The sequence below is a fragment of the Schistocerca americana genome, chromosome 2 (genome assembly GCF_021461395.2).
Source record: "Schistocerca americana isolate TAMUIC-IGC-003095 chromosome 2, iqSchAmer2.1, whole genome shotgun sequence".
Lineage (NCBI taxonomy): Eukaryota > Metazoa > Arthropoda > Insecta > Orthoptera > Acrididae > Schistocerca > Schistocerca americana.
In genome coordinates, this window is record NC_060120.1 from 879,795,582 (window position 1) to 879,813,400 (window position 17,819).

Genomic DNA, 17,819 nt, shown 5'->3' on the forward strand with positions numbered 1-17,819 from the left:
ACGGCCATTAAAATTCATACCCTCAGAGCTACGAGCACTTGTTCAGCAGAAGAGACGTATTTCGGAGTAGCGAAGATGAATAAGTGCTGATAGCTCTCAAGGTACGTGCTTTAGAGCCCATGTTTACTGGACACTTTTTTTCTTGTTTTGGTCCATACTACCATCTCTAAAAGTTGTTCAGTGGAACTGCTGTTCACACTGTGTATTTGACGCCACTGAAGTGCTTTTCAAGAAATAAAGGCGAAAGAGTAAGGAATGATAACACTGGCTTCACTCGCACAGACTGACCTAAAGTGCTAATTACTAAGTTAATACATTTAATTTTATTTTTTTCTGGGGATACGAAATTATTAAACTCACAGCCAGTGATAATAAGTTGGAAAATTTCACGTTCACTCCCACGAGAAACAACTGGCGCAATGTGAAATAAATACAGACCCTCATAGCACCACAGCCGGGAAACGTCACTTTGTAAGATCATGAGTAAGAAACAGCAGTTTTAACCTTCCAAATGACTGTTAAATGTGTCCTATGTACAGAACTGATGGCAGTGTTCTGTCTTAGAGATAGTGGACTGTGGTCCGACGCCTCGTCACCGTCGGCGTTTGGACGAATCATTCCCTGTGGAGCCGAAGAAGATTGAAGGACAATTCCATTGACCAAGCCGACCGTAGGCCGAGTTGGGACTGGGAAACAGATCCTCGTTCATCTCGTGGTAAAAGCATACGCCGTACGCATCATGGACAAGCGAAAGCATGTCTTCAGCAAGGTCCTCCATGTACAGGTTCTGCCACAGGTCTGCAGGTACCGGCAGAAGCAGCTCCCCAGGTAGTATCGAGATGCCTCTGCAGTCCTCCACGCTGACATCAGTCTGCAACACCAAAACTCTCATCTCAGTGACCACACCACTAACGGTGCTGGCGGAACAATACGATGGGCACTTTAAGAAATAATGACAAAAATATATATAACGTGTTCCATTTATCTCATACACCCTAAACAACTTCTCTTCCAGAAACAAAACTAAAATGTATCAAGCAAATGTTGTTTAGCTACCAGTGGGACATTAACCAACATGATTGTCTTTTGACTTCGTTCGTTACGAAGATCTGAATAACAGTGCGTCATTTTTTAAATAGCATCCTATATTTTCGTTCAAGGAAACATGACGTCATTAAATACGTAACACAAAAATGACTTTGACTCTCCTCTATTAGCACATAGTGCAGCTATCCAGGATAATGCAGCTCGTTCACTTACTGTATTGACAGCAAACTAATGGAAACATAAGGAAAATGCATACTGATCGTCGCCAGTTGAAGGTTTGTTTGCGTACAATTTACACCAACGAAGAGAAGGTAGAAACACTACTCATCTATGGAGAATCTAAGTTAGCAGAACAGCAATGATCGGTGTGCATTTTGCTCCTGCTTCCTTTTGTTTACTTGAATGGCACACTGTTATGTTTTTGAACAGATTTTCAGATGAGCCGATGGATTACCCAACAAAAATAGGAGCTGCATAAAAAAAATGTGTCAGACATGCCTACAGAAAGTAGTACTGGTCAAATCTAGAAGAAAAGTTACTATATAGATATTTCTGAAAACAATTACCTGTTGATATATGCCCTAATTTGTCCCCTCATTTCCATCTGTCTATTATGTAGAAGTAGACCCCAAACTCAGTGTCGCAAGTGATTACCAGACATCGTGACACATCCTTCAGCCCTTCTTAAACAACACGATGTCAGTAATGAACTGGTTAAGAAATGCGTAAGTGTCAAGAGGGATGCTTACCTGTATGTTGCTCAGGATCTGTCCTCCATGGAAAAGAAAACATAATTTCAATGGCTCAGGTAGAAATACGAGACTAAAATAAGAACACTCAAGGACAACTGATGACAACAAAAGGCTAAAGAATTTCAAAGTCTATGAGATCCCAGGGACTTGCGGAGTTTTGACGCTGGAAGAAAAAGGGATGCATGGCTGCCGACAGTATGGCCATCCTCGCAGACGGTCAGGACATCGTTAGACTCTGGAAACAGCACTTCAGCTCACTGTTAAACCGTAACTCTTCTGACGATGACGACTTCTTCGCCGCGATGAGCGGCCGCGCGGTTCGAGGCGTCTTGTCACGGACTGCGCGGCCCCTCCCGCCGGAAGTTCGAGTCCTCCATCGGGCATGGGCGTGTGTGTTGTTCTTAGCATAGGTTAGTTTTAGTTAGTTTAAGTAGTGTGTAAGTCTAGGGACCGATAACCTAAGCAGTTTGGTCCCTTAGGAATTCACACACATTTGAACATTTTTGAACGACTTCTTCAAACACATCGCACAACATCCAGTACAATCTTGGATGGCAGTTCCTCCGACAGTTAATGAATTTAGCAAGGCTCTAGATACTATGAAACCAAGAATGGCACCCGGATTTGACAACATCACTATGGAGATCATTAAAAACAGCGGCTTGCCTCTAAAAAACGTTCTCCCTGTCCCTTCTAATGCGGGAAACTCGTAAGGTACTAGCTAACATGATGATCTTAACAACTGTCACCAACATTAGAAAAGGAAACCAGAGCATCTATGGTAATTGCAGTGGCATATGTTTGCTCTCCGTAGCTGGTAAAACTTTTACTCGAATTCTTATTAATAGCCTCCGGACTCATTCCGAGACTGTATTTCCCGAACCTCACTGCGAATTTCACCCTTCGAGTATCGCTATTGATATGATCTTCTGTGCGAGACAATTAGGGTAGAAGTACAGGGACCAACACAAGCCTTTACTATTTGTGTTCTATGATCTAGAGAAGGCTATGTGTAGGTTCTTACACTGTTCGGCTGCCCTGGACACTCTGTTGGGCTTATTCAAATTCTGCTTGATGACATGCCTGAGCAAGTTCAATACCAGGATGAAAAATCTGATAAATCGCGTATCACTAAAACGTTGCCGGCCGGAGTGGCCGAGCGGTTCTAGGCGCTACAGTCTGGAGCCGCGCGACCGCTACGGTCGCAGGTTCGAATCCTGCCTCGGGCATGGATGTGTGTGATGTCCTTAGGTTAGCTAGGTTTAAGTAGTTCTAAGTTCTAGGGGACTGATGACCTTAGCAGTTAAGTCCCATAGTGCTCAGAGCCATTTGAACCATTTGAACTAAAAGACTCAAACAAGGTTGTGTTCTCACACCAACATCCGCATCAACGTTCTTTGCCCTGAAACTAGCAGTCATGCTTTCTGAGACATCGTCTGTAAGCAATGGAGGTGTAGAAATTAAATACAGATTTGACAGAGGACTGTCTAATCAGTCTACACCCCATTCTAAGAGGTTCACAAGTCTGAACTGCAGTATGCAGACGACTGCGCTTCTCTCGCTGATACGCCCGAGCAGCTACAGCTATTTGTAAATTTTTTCTACAGTACGTATGAACGGTTTGGCCTCATCAACATCCCAAAAAGAAAAGTATCAGCACATCCAGTTCTTGAAGCTGTCTTTCTGGATATCAGTATCTATGTTTCTAACACACCTTTGGAACAAGTAGACCACTTTCTCCATCTAGGAAACATATTATTAATTAACTGATTATCGGAAAAGTATGCGGAGAACAAAATACTTGCTGTCCATTTTGCTTTTGTATGTGTGCTACAACGGGTCTTTCTAAATAAAGATCGAACACTTTGCACCAGACTGATGATGTATCGAGCAGTTATTTCTACCCTGTTCAGTGGTTGCAACATGGTGTGGAAATAAGAAACAAAATGAGTTAAATGTAGACCCACAGTACACTATAGTTATATCCAAGAACACTGACTATGCTTACATGATATTTACCGTTTAGATGAAGCCTAACGTTTCGTCATGATGATGTTACCTCACTAATCGCTCCTTGCTAACTGAAATCATTTCTTATCGATAGTATATATTTGTATCTGTCTGCAGTCACGCCTTAAAAGGGTAATCAGTTTCACGATACGCTCCACGACAGACTGCATCGCATTCGGTTGTATGCCGTCGTATTAGATAAACAAATTTATCCCATCGTTCAGTAAGGAATTTGTTTTCAACTCCGATCAATGTGAATTTGAAAATGAAATGCATATGAAAGAAACCCTGGAAATTAAAGGTACCAAGAGAGTTACATGAAGATCAACTAACATCAGTCCCTTAAGGAATACTTATACAATTATTCCGACTGTTAATCTGCATGGTAAACTGGCTGAAAAGTTATTTATTTATTGTGATGCGAGAAGTTGAAGGTGCTCTGTCCCCTATGATTCTTTCTTGTGTGCGTCATCTTGCAAGGGAAGTAGATAATAATTACGCCACAGCAAGCAAGAGTGGGAAAAAGGGCTAAGAGAACTACAACTATGGCATGAGGACTGCTTCTGGCCAATCTCTGGTCAAAATAACTTGCTTTTGTTTGATTCATGGTCTGCGTATACAAATTATATTCCTTTAGAGCAAAGTATCCCTCCTGAAAAGTGTGTGACATTGCAATTCATTCCACCTGGAACCCCTGAACAAATTCAGCCTTTGGATGTTTGCTTTTCCGTGCCTACAAAACATGTTATCTCATTGTCTGCAGCCACCCTTACAGGGTATGCAGTTTCACGATAGGCTCCACGACAGACTGTATCGCATTCGGTCGCATACCATCACATTAGATCAGTTCTCATCACCCCGCCTACACCAACATCATTCTATATGTATTCTTTAAGAGTAGATACCTAACTGAACGTCCTGCATCGTTGTAACTCCCAAGAAGTTAGCCTTCGATCTTGATGGTGCGAGCGTTTATGATCACTATGGCGCGCCATTTTTCATTCGGAGTTTTTGGTGCAAACTAATAGTTTGTTTTCAACATCTCTTGAATATCGACGACGTCTGTTATGTGAAGTGTAGTACATACCTCCCACTGGAGTTTGATTTCTACACCTCCTGGACACTCATTTTCTGTCGCTCTCCTCACACACTTGGTGAGTCATTAGCAGTTAATATTTTTCCTGACATTATTGTTAAAACACCATTTTCAGACAAGCCTTATTAAAAACTAAACTTGCGACTCCGCACTCAAAGAATTCCTTGTAAGACAAAAAGAAAAAACGACGCACCACGAAGTAATTATCCTAATGGGTCGGAAATCGATAGATGTGATGTACTTGTACAGATGAACAAATTATTACAGTTTCAGAAAAAATTAATGATTTATTCAAGAAAAAGAGCTTCACATACTGAACGAGTCATTAACGCCCTGGGCAGCCTCTGGCCCTTATGCAAGCAGTTATTCGGTTTGTCATTGGTTGATAGAGTTACTGGATGTCCTCCTGAGGGACATCGTGCCAAATTCTGTCCAATTGGCGCGCTAGATCATCAAAATCCAACTATGGACCGAGGGCCCTGCCCATAGTGCTTCAAACGTTCACAATTGGGGGAGGGGAGGGGGGGAGGAAGGGGTAGATCTACGACCTTGCTGCTCAAGGTAGGGTTTGGTAAGTATGGAGGTGAGAATTAGAACTCCCGGGATGTGTGGATGGGCGTTATCTTGCTGAAATGTAAGCCCAGGAGGGCAACAAAACTTGGCATAGAATATCGTCGACTGTTGAGCTGTATGGGGACAGCGAGTAACAACCAAAAGAGTCCTTCTACGAAAAGAAATGGCATCACAGGCCATCACACCTGGTTGTCAAGTCGTATGGTGGGCGACAGTCAGGTTCGTATCCCATCGCTGTCTGAGGCGTCTCCAGATGGGAATCCCGTTGACTGGAGCAGAGTCGTCTTCAGCGACGACTCCCACTTTATACTGAGCCCAACGGCCAGCGAAGACATGTCTAGATAAGCGCCCAACAGTTGAGGGATACCAACCTGACTGTCACCCACCATACGGCTCGATAACCAGGAGTGGTGCTCTGAGGTGCCATTTCTTTCCACAGGAAGGCCCCATTGTTTGTCATCCGTGGCACCCTTACATCGCAGCGATATGTCGACGATATTCTGTGCCACATTTTGTTGCCCCTTATGGTAAGCTATCCTGGACTTAACATACAGAGAGATAACGCCAGCCCGCAGACGACGAGAGTGTCTACGCTTGCCTCTGTGCTTGCCAAATCCTACCTTGGTCAGCTATGTCGCCGGATCTCTCCCCCATCGGGAACGTTTGGAGCACTCCCACCATCTCGGAACTTTGACGACCCACTTGGACGGAATTTGGCGCGATATCCCTCAGGAGAACATCCAAAAACTCTATCAATTAATTCGAAGCCGAATTACTGCTTGCATAAGGGTCAGAGGTGGACCAACGCATTATTGATTTGCTCAATTTTTGAAGCTGTTTCTCTTGAATTAATCATCCAATTTTTCTGAAATTGTAATCAATTTGTTTTTCTGTACATGTACATAACATCTACCAATTTACGTCCTATTCGGGTAACTATTTAGTGATACAGCTGTTTTTAAATTCTTTTATAGAGTATAGCTGGCATGCAACCGTATTTAAATACCAATGAATTTAATATTTTGCAAACTTATTCATTCTTCGTCATCATGATATTTTTATGTAAAGACATGTCTAGATAAGCGCCCAACAGTTGAGGGATACCAACCTGACTGTCAGCCACCATACGGCTCGATAACCAGGAGTGGTGCTCTGAGGTGCCATTTCTTTCCACAGGAAGGCCCCATTGTTTGTCATCCGTGGCACCCTTACATCACAGCGATATGTCGACGATATTCTGTGCCACATTTTGTTGCCCCTTATGGTAAGCTATCCTGGACTTAACATACAGAGAGATAACGCCAGCCCGCAGACGACGAGAGTGTCTACGCTTGTCTCTGTGCTTGCCAAATCCTACCTTGGTCAGCTATGTCGCCGGATCTCTCCCCCATGTAATATGTAACTAATTAAGACAACTCTCGTTGAGGACATACCTTACTTAGCAGTTGACAGGAGTAATCGTTCCCTCAGAACTTGCCACAGGTGCAGTGGTTATCATCCAAGCTCTCCAATTCGTCAGACCACTTGGTTTCAACAAGTTCTTGACCACACTGGATTCGCCAAAATTACAGTCGGATGCCCTCACCCAAGCAGTGTGGAGATAATACAACATCCATCTTATAAATATAATGCAGAAGACATTTCAGCTATAGAGGTAAGGAAAGTCGATGAACTTTCTCTGGATTCCAGAGCGTTATGGAAGACAACTAAAACCTGAAACGAATTACATATACCTCAAGGAGCGCTTCCTTATCCCCGATTTCAGTGCATCTGACCACAGTCCTGAGCTAAAGACAGTGTATATAGCACACGGAAATACAGTTTTTGTAAGAAACACAATGGAAGAGTGGCCAACAGTACTCTAATCTGCCATCAGTCACTCCTCTCTCCCTCCACCCACCCCTCCTCCCCGCACTCCCCACTCCCCAGCCCGCAGATGATGTTTACGTGTTATCCACAAGCTAGATGGCACCTAGGTCCATCATCCATCATAGAAATTTCCCCAGTCACCTAAACAGGATGGACACCAAGACTTCCCAATTTGCACATAAGACTCAATTCAGGAGCTGATTTAAATGAATGTAAAATTCTTGGTCAATAAGTCACCTGTACTGTTCCGTCCCAACCCACTCCATTCCATTCTGATCCGCTCAGTTATGTTCCATTCCAATCTGTTCTGTTCCGTTTCGTGTTAACGGTCTGTGTGAATGAAATACTCATCCATTCCGTTTCCAGTTTTAAGATCCAGTATCTGAATTTTGCTGTAACATGACGATGTGTGAGGATACGATCCAACAGCTGACACCCAGATAGCAGACAGCCCCAGTAGCTGATACTCCACGGTAACTGACCCCTGTAAATGACACCAACTGTCAAGCTTCTGGTGTTAGAACATTGTTCAATTTTATCGCCTTTTTGTGTCCACTCTCATTGCCTTGCCGCATTGGCATTGTTGTTTCCACTGTGCGATAGGATAAGTTAGCATTATGAGCAAGAGATTACAAACGATTCTTTGCTGCAAGATAAAGTTAATACCCCAGCATGGAGTCACTGTAATGTTTCATTGATTTTGGAAGTGGGTAACTGGAAACATAGTAACCCTTGTTTCGTACCCTTACGTATGTATATTTATACTGTTCAATATGTTTTTCCACTGAAGTGTCGTTTAGTTCCTGCTGTGTGATGGCATGATTTAGAATTACCAGTAGAAAATGACAAACGTTTTGTAGTGTAAGATAATACCGTGTCACGGAGTTGTTATAATGTTTAAATGATTTTGAATGTTGGTAATTGAAAGCATTGCAACTCTCCTTTCTTACCTATAAGGAATGTAATACTCCAGTTCAGCATTCTGTTGCACCAAAGTGCCATGGAGTTTCCACTGAGTGACAGAAGAAGATGACAAACGTTTTAAAGAGGACGTTAATACCATAGCATGGATGTGATTACAACATTTGGTTGAGTTTGATATCGGTTTCGGACACATTTTTTAACTAATTTAGTTAGAGTTGGAAATAACATAATACTCACCATCAACAAATGTGTTTTAAGCTTTAACTTAGATCAGGAAAAGTGCTCATCTATGTTTTTCAATATTGTAGAATTAATTTTTATTTATTTTGATGAATTTAATATGTGGTACAAAAATCTAAGTACATATAAATTTTATCAACTAACATAACCTTTTTACAGTGCTGCCAATAAGTGAGCTTGTATATTTTAATACGTAATACAGACAAATTAGATGGTGAAATATTTAATTTGTTAATCCATTGTAGTTGTAAAGTGAGATACAATGATCAAACTTTGATAATCAGCAATTGCTGTTTAACCTATACCTTTTATCATCAGTGCCAATACACAAGCCATGTTTGTGTTTCTTTTTTAAATACCGTAGTCCAGTAGTGCTACATGTCGCTTTTGCTCACAGACTTACATATTTTGAGAAATTTCATTCTGATGCTAATTTCAAGTTTCTGCTCACGGACAGAGATATCTGTAATTATATTTATATATTATGATAAACGACTTGTGTGTGTGTGTGTGTGTGTGTGTGTGTGTGTGTGTGTGGAAAGTAACGTTGTGACACTAGATGTAAATATTGCATTTTTTGTTTTACTGACTTATTTTTTGAAGACATTTTGGACCTGCAATGAGTATTGCTGATTCTTGACAAACTTCACAGAACAGTTTAGATGAGGAACATATTTACTTTCAGTTATCCTTGTGCATTGCACACTGTATGGCACGGAGATCGAGCTTTGCGTGCGCAGTACCACTACTTAACCCATTATTACATGGCGTAAACATGGTGTCTGCGTGTGTATATGTGTGTGTGTGTGTGTGTGTGTGTGTGTGTGTGTGTGTGTGTGTGTGTTTGCTGATGTATCTTAGCTGTGGTAATACTGTAAGTTATTCCCTTTACACAATTTTATTGACGTGGTTAAGATGGCTGTTCTGTGGCTACAATGTGTTAGGCTGCCTCACTTTTATGACCGCTAAATCACTCTACTATGATTGGCTATCTCGTTTTGTTACGATACTGATTTTGACTGAGGAGGAGAGAGGATGGGGATGGGAGGGTAGAGGAAGGTGTGACTTTTCACATCAAGACGATTGCGTCATTGCTAAAGGAAAAAGCTTGTGATGTCATGTGTTTGCCCTTGCCAAGTTGGGAAGCTGCACCACCACTTTCTCTTATCGTCAATTGTATATCAAGACTCAATAAAGATTACGTGCAAAGTATGCTGGAGTCGGCATAGAATACTACTCTAGAGTTTATGCCAAGAAGTACTAAGTAGATGTGTGTGAAATCTTATGGGACTTAACTGCTAAGGTCATCAGTCCCTAAGCTTACACACTACTTAACCTAAATTATCCTAAGGACAAACACACACACACACACACGCCCGAGGGAGGACTCGAACCTCCGCCGGGACCAGCCGCACAGTCCATGACTGCAGCGCCTCAGACCGCTCGGCTAATCCCGCGTGGTCCAAGAAGTACTGATTTATCGCAATCATTACTCGCAGTTGCCAAAGGTCGAGCCTGCATATTTACAGTCATAAGGTCTTGATCTATCCTAGGTCAGGACTATAGACTTCTCATTGCCACGTAAGAGCTGTACACATCCGCCCCTGCAAATCTATCAATAAACTGACTCAGATCAGAAAAACATAATTCAAGGCACGAAAGAAGAAGAATTCCCGAAGTTTCCACCTTCCCCTTACGGGAAAGAACTAAAAACTGAGTGGCGTGGCTTACTCCCGGCCATCAACAACGACTTAACCACCTTACATCTCATACTGTGGTACTAAGACAGGGTTTGTTTACAACGAAATCATCTAATTTTACATGCTACACCAGCGCAACTGTATTACTCTTATCTCTGGAATTGTGCACGCAAAGAAAGATACAAAGAACAATTTACTTGTCTGCAAATAATGCGTTGTACGAGGGTTCTTGATTTTGCAGAAGCTATACAGATTCTGAAAGCTTCTCAAAACAAAACAAAATTATAATTTTCCGCGTTACTGTAGAATTCAGTTTCTTACTGTTGTTAGTTGGCACTGGATACGTGGTATACACTGCAATTGTTTGTTCACGACTACATTTTCATCGTTACATCGTATAAAACAATTTCATGGGTAAACAATTCATGGAAATCACTTTGCAATGTTTTACAAAATACGTAACGGATCTTCTGAGTGATCGAAATTAAAACACTGAAAGCGGCCGCTAAGTGTAAATATCGTGCATGCGGTAAACTATCTGTTAACAAACAATTTTCGGCAACTTAGCAGTGTATAAACTAACAGGCTCATGTATGCCACTCAGCAGCCTCTTCCAATGTATTATTTTCGACCATACAAAAGATCTGTTACGTATTGTTTTGTAAGAAATACCATTTTGTAAAACATTCTGAAGTTATTTCCGTGAATTGTTTACTGATAAAGAAGGTGGTGTCGTGTGGCACCTCGGACTGGTGCAAGTCTTTCAGTTGGACGCTCCTTCGGCGACTAGTGTCTCCTTAAAACCAATGGGAACCAGTTTTGCCCAAAGGGTCATCCATCCGATTGGTAACCTCACACAAGATTACTTAACTTCGATGATAGGTTGGAAACCTGTGTTACTAATTTGACAACGCCGTTGGCTTCTTTACTGACGAAATAGTTATAGACGATGTAATGATAAAAATATATTTCTGAACAAACAAATGCAGCATGTACCATGTATACACCGCCACCTAGCTATTCAGTCCACTTTGCTTCCAATTCCTTGGTAGCAGTTTGCACTTGTCTCGTGATTGAGAATGTTGACGATGTATACAGGGTGTTACAAAAAGGTCCGGCCAAACTTTCAGGAAACATTCCTCACACACAAATAAAGAAAAGATGTTATGTGGACATGTGTCCGGAAACGCTTAATTTCCATGTTAGAGCTCATTTTAGTTTCGTCATTATGTACTGTACTTCCTCGATTCACCGCCAGTTGGCCCAATTGAAGGAAGGTAATGTTGGCTTCGGTGCTTGTGTTGACATGCGACTCATTGCTCTACAGTACTAGCATCAAGCACATCAGTACGTAGCATCAACAGGTTAGTGTTCATCACGAACGTGGTTTTGCAGTCAGTGCAACGTTTACAAATGCGGAGTTGGCAGATGCCCATTTGATGTATGGATTAGCACGGGGCAATAGCCGTGGCGCGGTACGTTTGTATCGAGACAGATTTCCAGAACGAAGGTGTCCCGACAGGAAGACGTTCGAAGCAATTGATTGGCGTCTTAGGGAGCACGGAACATTCCACCCTATGACTCGCGACTGCGGAAGACCTAGAACAACGAGGACACCTGCAATGGACGAGGCAATTCTTCGTGCAGTTGACGATAACCCTAATGACAGCGTCAGAGAAGTTGCTGCTGTACAAGGTGACGTTGACCACGTCACTGTATGGAGAGTGCTACGGGAGAACCAGTTGTTTCCGTACCATGTACAGCGTGTGCAGGCACTATCAGCAGCTGATTGGCCTCCACGGGTACACTTCTGCAAATGGTTCATCCAACAATGTGTCAATCCTCATTTCAGTGCAAATGTTCTCTTTACGGATGAGGTTTCATTCCAACGTGATCAAATTGTAAATTTTCACAGTCAACATGTGTGGGCTGACGAGAATCCGCACGCAATTGTGCAATCACGTCATCAACACAGATTTTCTGTGAACGTTTGAGCAGGCATTGTTGGTGATGTCTTGATTGGGCCCCATGTTCTTCCACCTACGCTCAATGGAGCACGTTATTATGATTTCATACGGGATACTCTACCTGTGCTGCTAGAACATGTACCTTTACAAGTACGACAGAACATGTGGTTCACGCACGATGGAGCTCCTGCACATTTCAGTCGAAGTGTTCGTACGCTACTCAACAACAGATTCGGTGACCGATGGATTGGTAGAGGCGGACCAATTCGATGGCCCTCACGCTCTCCTGACCTCAACCCTCTTGACTTCCATTTATGGGGGCATTTGAAAGCTCTTGTCTACGCAACCCCGGTACCAAATGTAGAGACTCTTCGTGCTCGTATTGTGGACGGCTGTGATACAATACGCCTTTCTCCAGGGCTGCATCAGCGCATCAGGGATTCCATGCGACGGAGGGTGGATGCATGTATCCTCGCTAACGGAGAACATTTCGAACATTTCCTGTAACAAAGTGTTTGAAGTCACGCTGGTACGTTCTGTTGCTGTGTGTTTCCATTCCATGATTAATGTGATTTGAAGAGAAGTAATAAAATGAGCTCTAACATGGAAAGTAAGCGTTTCCGTACAAATGTCCACATAACATATATTCTTTCTTTGTGGTCTAGCGGTTCTAGGCGCGCAGTCCGGAACCGCGCGACTGCTACGGTCGCAGGTTCGAATCCTGCCTCGGGCATGGATGTGTGTGATGTCCTTAGGTTAGTTAGGTTTAAGTAGTTCTAAGTTCTAGGTGACTGATGGCCACAGATGTTAAGTCCCATAGTGCTCAGAGCCATTTTCTTTCTTTGTGTGTGAGCAATGTTTCCTGAAAGTTTGTCCGTACCTTTTTGTAACACCCTGTATACTGGACAATTTTACGTGACTGTCATATCACTGGTAAGCTAGAAAAGCATACTACACTCATTACACTAAGTCTCTAATCAGTGATAAAATATAACATATTTTCATATTTTTATACCAGTTTTGTCTTGTATTTTACATACTTTGTAAATGACGGAATGTTGAAAAGAGTAAGGCTATTTTGAAATTTATTTATGTATTTATTTCCTATTTTCTTTTAGTCTGTCCGCCACGACAGCTGAGTGGTCAACGCGGCGGTCTGTCTCACCAAGGGGCCCGGGTTCGATTCCTGGCTGGGTGGGAGATTTTCTTCGCTCAGGGACTGGGTGTTATGTTGTCTTCATTATCCTTTCACCATCATCAGTGGAAGGCAACGGGAAACCGCCACTGGAATCACTTCCATAGACGTTCGTGTGGTGGACCTCTCTGACGAGGCTTCCCCCATGAAAAAACCTGCCGTAAGGCAGAACACAAAGGTTTTTTTTTTCTTTTAGTCTATTATCTGTATGAAATAAAGCTGATACCTTAGCTGAAAGCGAGTTCTGTTTACGCCATCGTTCCTCATTCCTAGTTAGATTACAGACTGTTGCATTTCCACATGCTTTCCTGTGCTGGTCTGTAACATCTTGTCTAACGGCACATTTCCAGACGATGTGATCCGGAGTATCAATTGCTCCACATTCACAAGTGTCTGTGGTGCACTGTTCTATTTTTAGTAATTAGTTGGGATACGGACCATGTCCCGACAGGTAGTGTATAGCTTCCCTGGTCGTAAGGAAATATATCATTCTTGTTCTTTATTTCACGTCAGGAAAGAACTCGTAGGTTCTCCTAGCTGTTCCTGGCCTTTCCCAGATTTTTTGCCATTCTCTCTTAATCTATGCCTTTATTTCCTTATTCGATAAGGATCTTGTGCCCAGTATCTCCTTATCTTATCATAACCGCGCTTTTTGAAACAATATTGTGCACTTGTCTTCCTTACTGGTAGATCTAGAGATAGCAAGGCTAATATCACTAGCAACGCCTCAGTCGGTGTTGTTCTATATGCACCTGTGAGAAGCAGGAGTATAGTTGTTGCTATTTTATGTATAATTTTAATGCCTCTCTGGCAGACAATTTCTACACGTGCATTGAACTTTTGCTTTTCGTCGATGTTAATTCCAAGGTACCTATATACTTCTTTTCTTTTCACAAATAGGTCTCTGCGGGATTTTTTTTATTCTTGAAAATGCTCCTTTTAGCAACATGTATAAACTGTTTTGTGCTCTGCCATCGTTAGTATTCTACGCACCAGTTGCTTAGTCTTTAGAGAATTACCGTACTGTTTTCCTCTAATTCAGCCCTTGTGTCATCAGATACTATAATTAACAGATCGTCTGCGTAGGCGATGCAGCCTCTAGTGTTTGTTATACTCTGTAGCTGCTATGTGCTGTGACACTCGCTACTACAGCTTGTTGCGTGCTGTCACACCTTGCATTTATTGCACTTTCAACTTTTTCTGAATTTGATAGTATGACCTTTAACTCTTGCTTGTCTGGAGGTAGGCATGCTGTCCGTTCCTTCTTTCCTTTCTTCTTAGCCTCTCCTAGAACCTCCACTCATTCTCTCCATTATTCTTACTAGTGGTCTTTGTATTGTCCATCTTTTCGTCGCCCTTGTCCATATGGTTAGTCACGTTTTCGGTTTGTGTCACTATGTCTCTTCTCGTTCTTCACTTTGGACCAAAAAATTTTGGCTTCTTCTGCATCTCGCTTTCTCTTCAATGGAAGTTTCCGTTTCTTACAAAGATGACAGATAATCTTATAATCCATTTTATCAGTGGGCTCGAGTGTAATAGTTTTCTTCCTGGACAGTGTTTCACCTTCTTCGACTGCCGACGTGATATTTGCGCGTTTGTATTTGCTCTGTGGCTTCCTGTAATGTTCGCCAGCGGATTGCACAATGGTTCAGGATCCATTTCCGGTTCTTTGAATTTCCCGCTCCAGGAACAGTTGGTATGTCACGCAGTCATTACCTCCTTGGCCTTCAGTGTGGAACTGCGCGACCGCTACGGTCGCAGGTTCGAATCCTGCCTCGGGCATAGATATGTGTGATGTCCTTAGGTTAGTTAGGTTTACGTAGTTCTAAGTTCTAGGGCACTGATGATTTGAGATGTTAAGTCCCATAGTGCTTAGAGCCATTTGAACCAAGACTAAAGAAAAATCAAGACACGTTCATAGGATATGTCGACCTGGAAAAAGCGTTCGACAATGTAAAATGGTACAAGATGTTCGAAATTCTGGAAATAGTAGGGGTAAGCTATAGGGAGGGACGGCTCATGTACAATATGTACAACAGCCAAAAGGGAATAATAAGAGTGGACGACCAAGAACAAAGTGCTCGAATTAAAAATGGTGTAAGACAAGGGTGCAGCCTTTCGCCCCTACTGTTCAATCTGTACATCGAGGAAACAATAATGGAAATAAAAGAAAGGTTGAGGAGTGGAATTAAAATTCAAGGTGAAATGATATCAGTGATACGATTCACTGATGATATTGCTATCCTGAGTGGAAGTGAAGAAGAATTACATGATCTGCAGAATGGAATGAACAGCTCTAATGAGTACACAGTATGGACTGAGAGTAAATAAAAGAAAGACGAAGGTAATGAGAAGTAGTAGAAATGGAAACAGCGATAAACCTAATATCAAAATTGATGGTCACAAAGTAGATGAAGTGAAATAATTCTGCTACCTAGGCAGTAAAATAACCAATGACGGACGGAGAGACATCAACAGCAGACTAGCTATGGCAAAAAAAGCATTCCTGACCGACAGAAGTCTACTAACATCAAATATCAGCCTGAATTTGAGAAAGAAATTTCTGAGAATGTACGTCTGGAGTAAGCATGGTAGTGAAACATGGACTGTGGGAAAACCGGAACAGAAGAGAATCGAAGCGTTTGAGATGTGGTGCTACAAACGAATGTTGAAAATCAGGTAGACTGATAAGGTAAGGAATGAGGAGGTTCTACGTAGAATCGGAGAGGAAAGGAATATGTGGAAAACACTGATAACGAGAAGGGACAGAACGATAGGACATCTGTTAAGACATCTGGGAATGACTTTCATGGTACCACAGGAACTGTAGAGGGCAAAAACTGTAGAGGAAGACAGAGATTGGAATACATCCAGCAAATACACAACTGGACATTAAAATTGCTGCACTACGAAGATGAAGCGCTACAGACTTGAAATTTAACCGACGGGAAGAAGGTGTTGTGATACGCAAATGATTAGCTTTTCAGAGCATTCACTCAAGGTTGGCACCGGTGGTGACGCCCACAACGTGCTGACATGAAGAAATTTTCCTACCGCTTTCTCATACACAAACAGCAGTTGACCGGCGTTGCCTGGTGAAACGTTGTTATGATGCCTCGTGTAAGGAGGAGAAATGCGTACCATCACGTTTCCGACTTTGATAAAGGTTTATCGTATCACGACATTGCTGCTCGCGTTGGTCGAGATCCAATGACTGTTAGCAGAATATGGAATCGGTGGCTTCGGGAGGGTAATACGGAACGCCGTGCTGGATCCCAACGGCCTCTTATCACTAGCAGTCGAGATGACAGGCACCTTATCCGCATGGCTGTAACGGATCGTGCAGCCACGTCTCGATCCCTGGGTCAACAGATGGGGACGTTTGCAAGACAACAACCATCTGCACGAACAGTTCGACGACGTTTTCAGCAGCATAGACTATCACCCCGGAGACCGTGGCTGCGGTTACCCTTGACGCTGCAGCACAGACAGGAGCGCCTGCGATGGTGTACTCAAGATCGAACATGGGTGCACTAATGGCAAAACGTCATGTTTTCGGATGAATCCAGGTTCTGTTTACAGCATCATCATGGTCGCATCCGTGTTTGGCGACATCGCGGTGAACGCACATTGGAAGCGTGTATTCGTCATCGCCATACTGGCGTATTACCCGGCGTGATGGTATGAGGTGCCATTGGTTACACGTCTCGGTCACCTCTTGTTCGCATTGACGGCACTTCGAACAGTGGACGTTACATTTCAAATAGGTTACGACCCGTGGCTCTATCCTTCATTCTATCCCTGCGAAACCCTACATTTCAGCAGGATAATGCACGACCGCATGTTGCATGTCCTTTAAGGGCCTTTCTGGATACAGAAAATGTTCGACTGCTGCCCTGGCCAGCACATCTCCAGATCTCTCACCAACTACAAACGTCTCGTCAATGGTGGCCGATCAACTGGCTCGTCACAATACGCCAGTCACTACTCTTGATGAACTGTGGTACACTGTTGAAGCTGCATGGGCAGCTGTACCTGTACACGCCATCCAAGCTCTGTTTGACTCAATGCCCAGGCGTCTCAAGGCCGTTATTACGGCCAGAGGTGGTTGTTCTGGGTACTGATTTGTCCGGATATATGCACCCAAATTGCGTGAAAATGTAATCACATGTCAGTTATAGTATAATATATTTGTCCAATGAATACCCGTTAATCATCTGCATCTCCTCTTGGTGTAGCAATTTTAATAGCCAGTAGTGTAATTGAGGACGTAGGCTGCAAATGCTACTCTGAGATGAACAGGTTAGCACAGGAGAGGAATTTGTGGCGGGCCGCATCAAACTAGTCAGAAGACTGGAAAAAAGGGTCCTCACGGATTATAGTCACTCACGGCGAAACTGATGTCATTACATGCACTCGATAACCTAACGCGAACGTTAGTGGATT

General features: G+C 42.8%; 1 protein-coding gene across 1 annotated transcript in view; it reads right to left on the bottom strand.

The window, feature by feature from the left end:
• Positions 1-592: 592 nt before the first annotated feature.
• Positions 593-17,819, bottom strand: part of LOC124594519 — a 74,276-nt gene continuing 57,049 nt past the window's right edge. The window contains exon 5 of the mRNA XM_047132892.1: positions 593-871. Within this exon, the coding sequence (XP_046988848.1) occupies positions 593-871 (279 nt within the window). The remainder of the gene's footprint in view (positions 872-17,819) is intronic.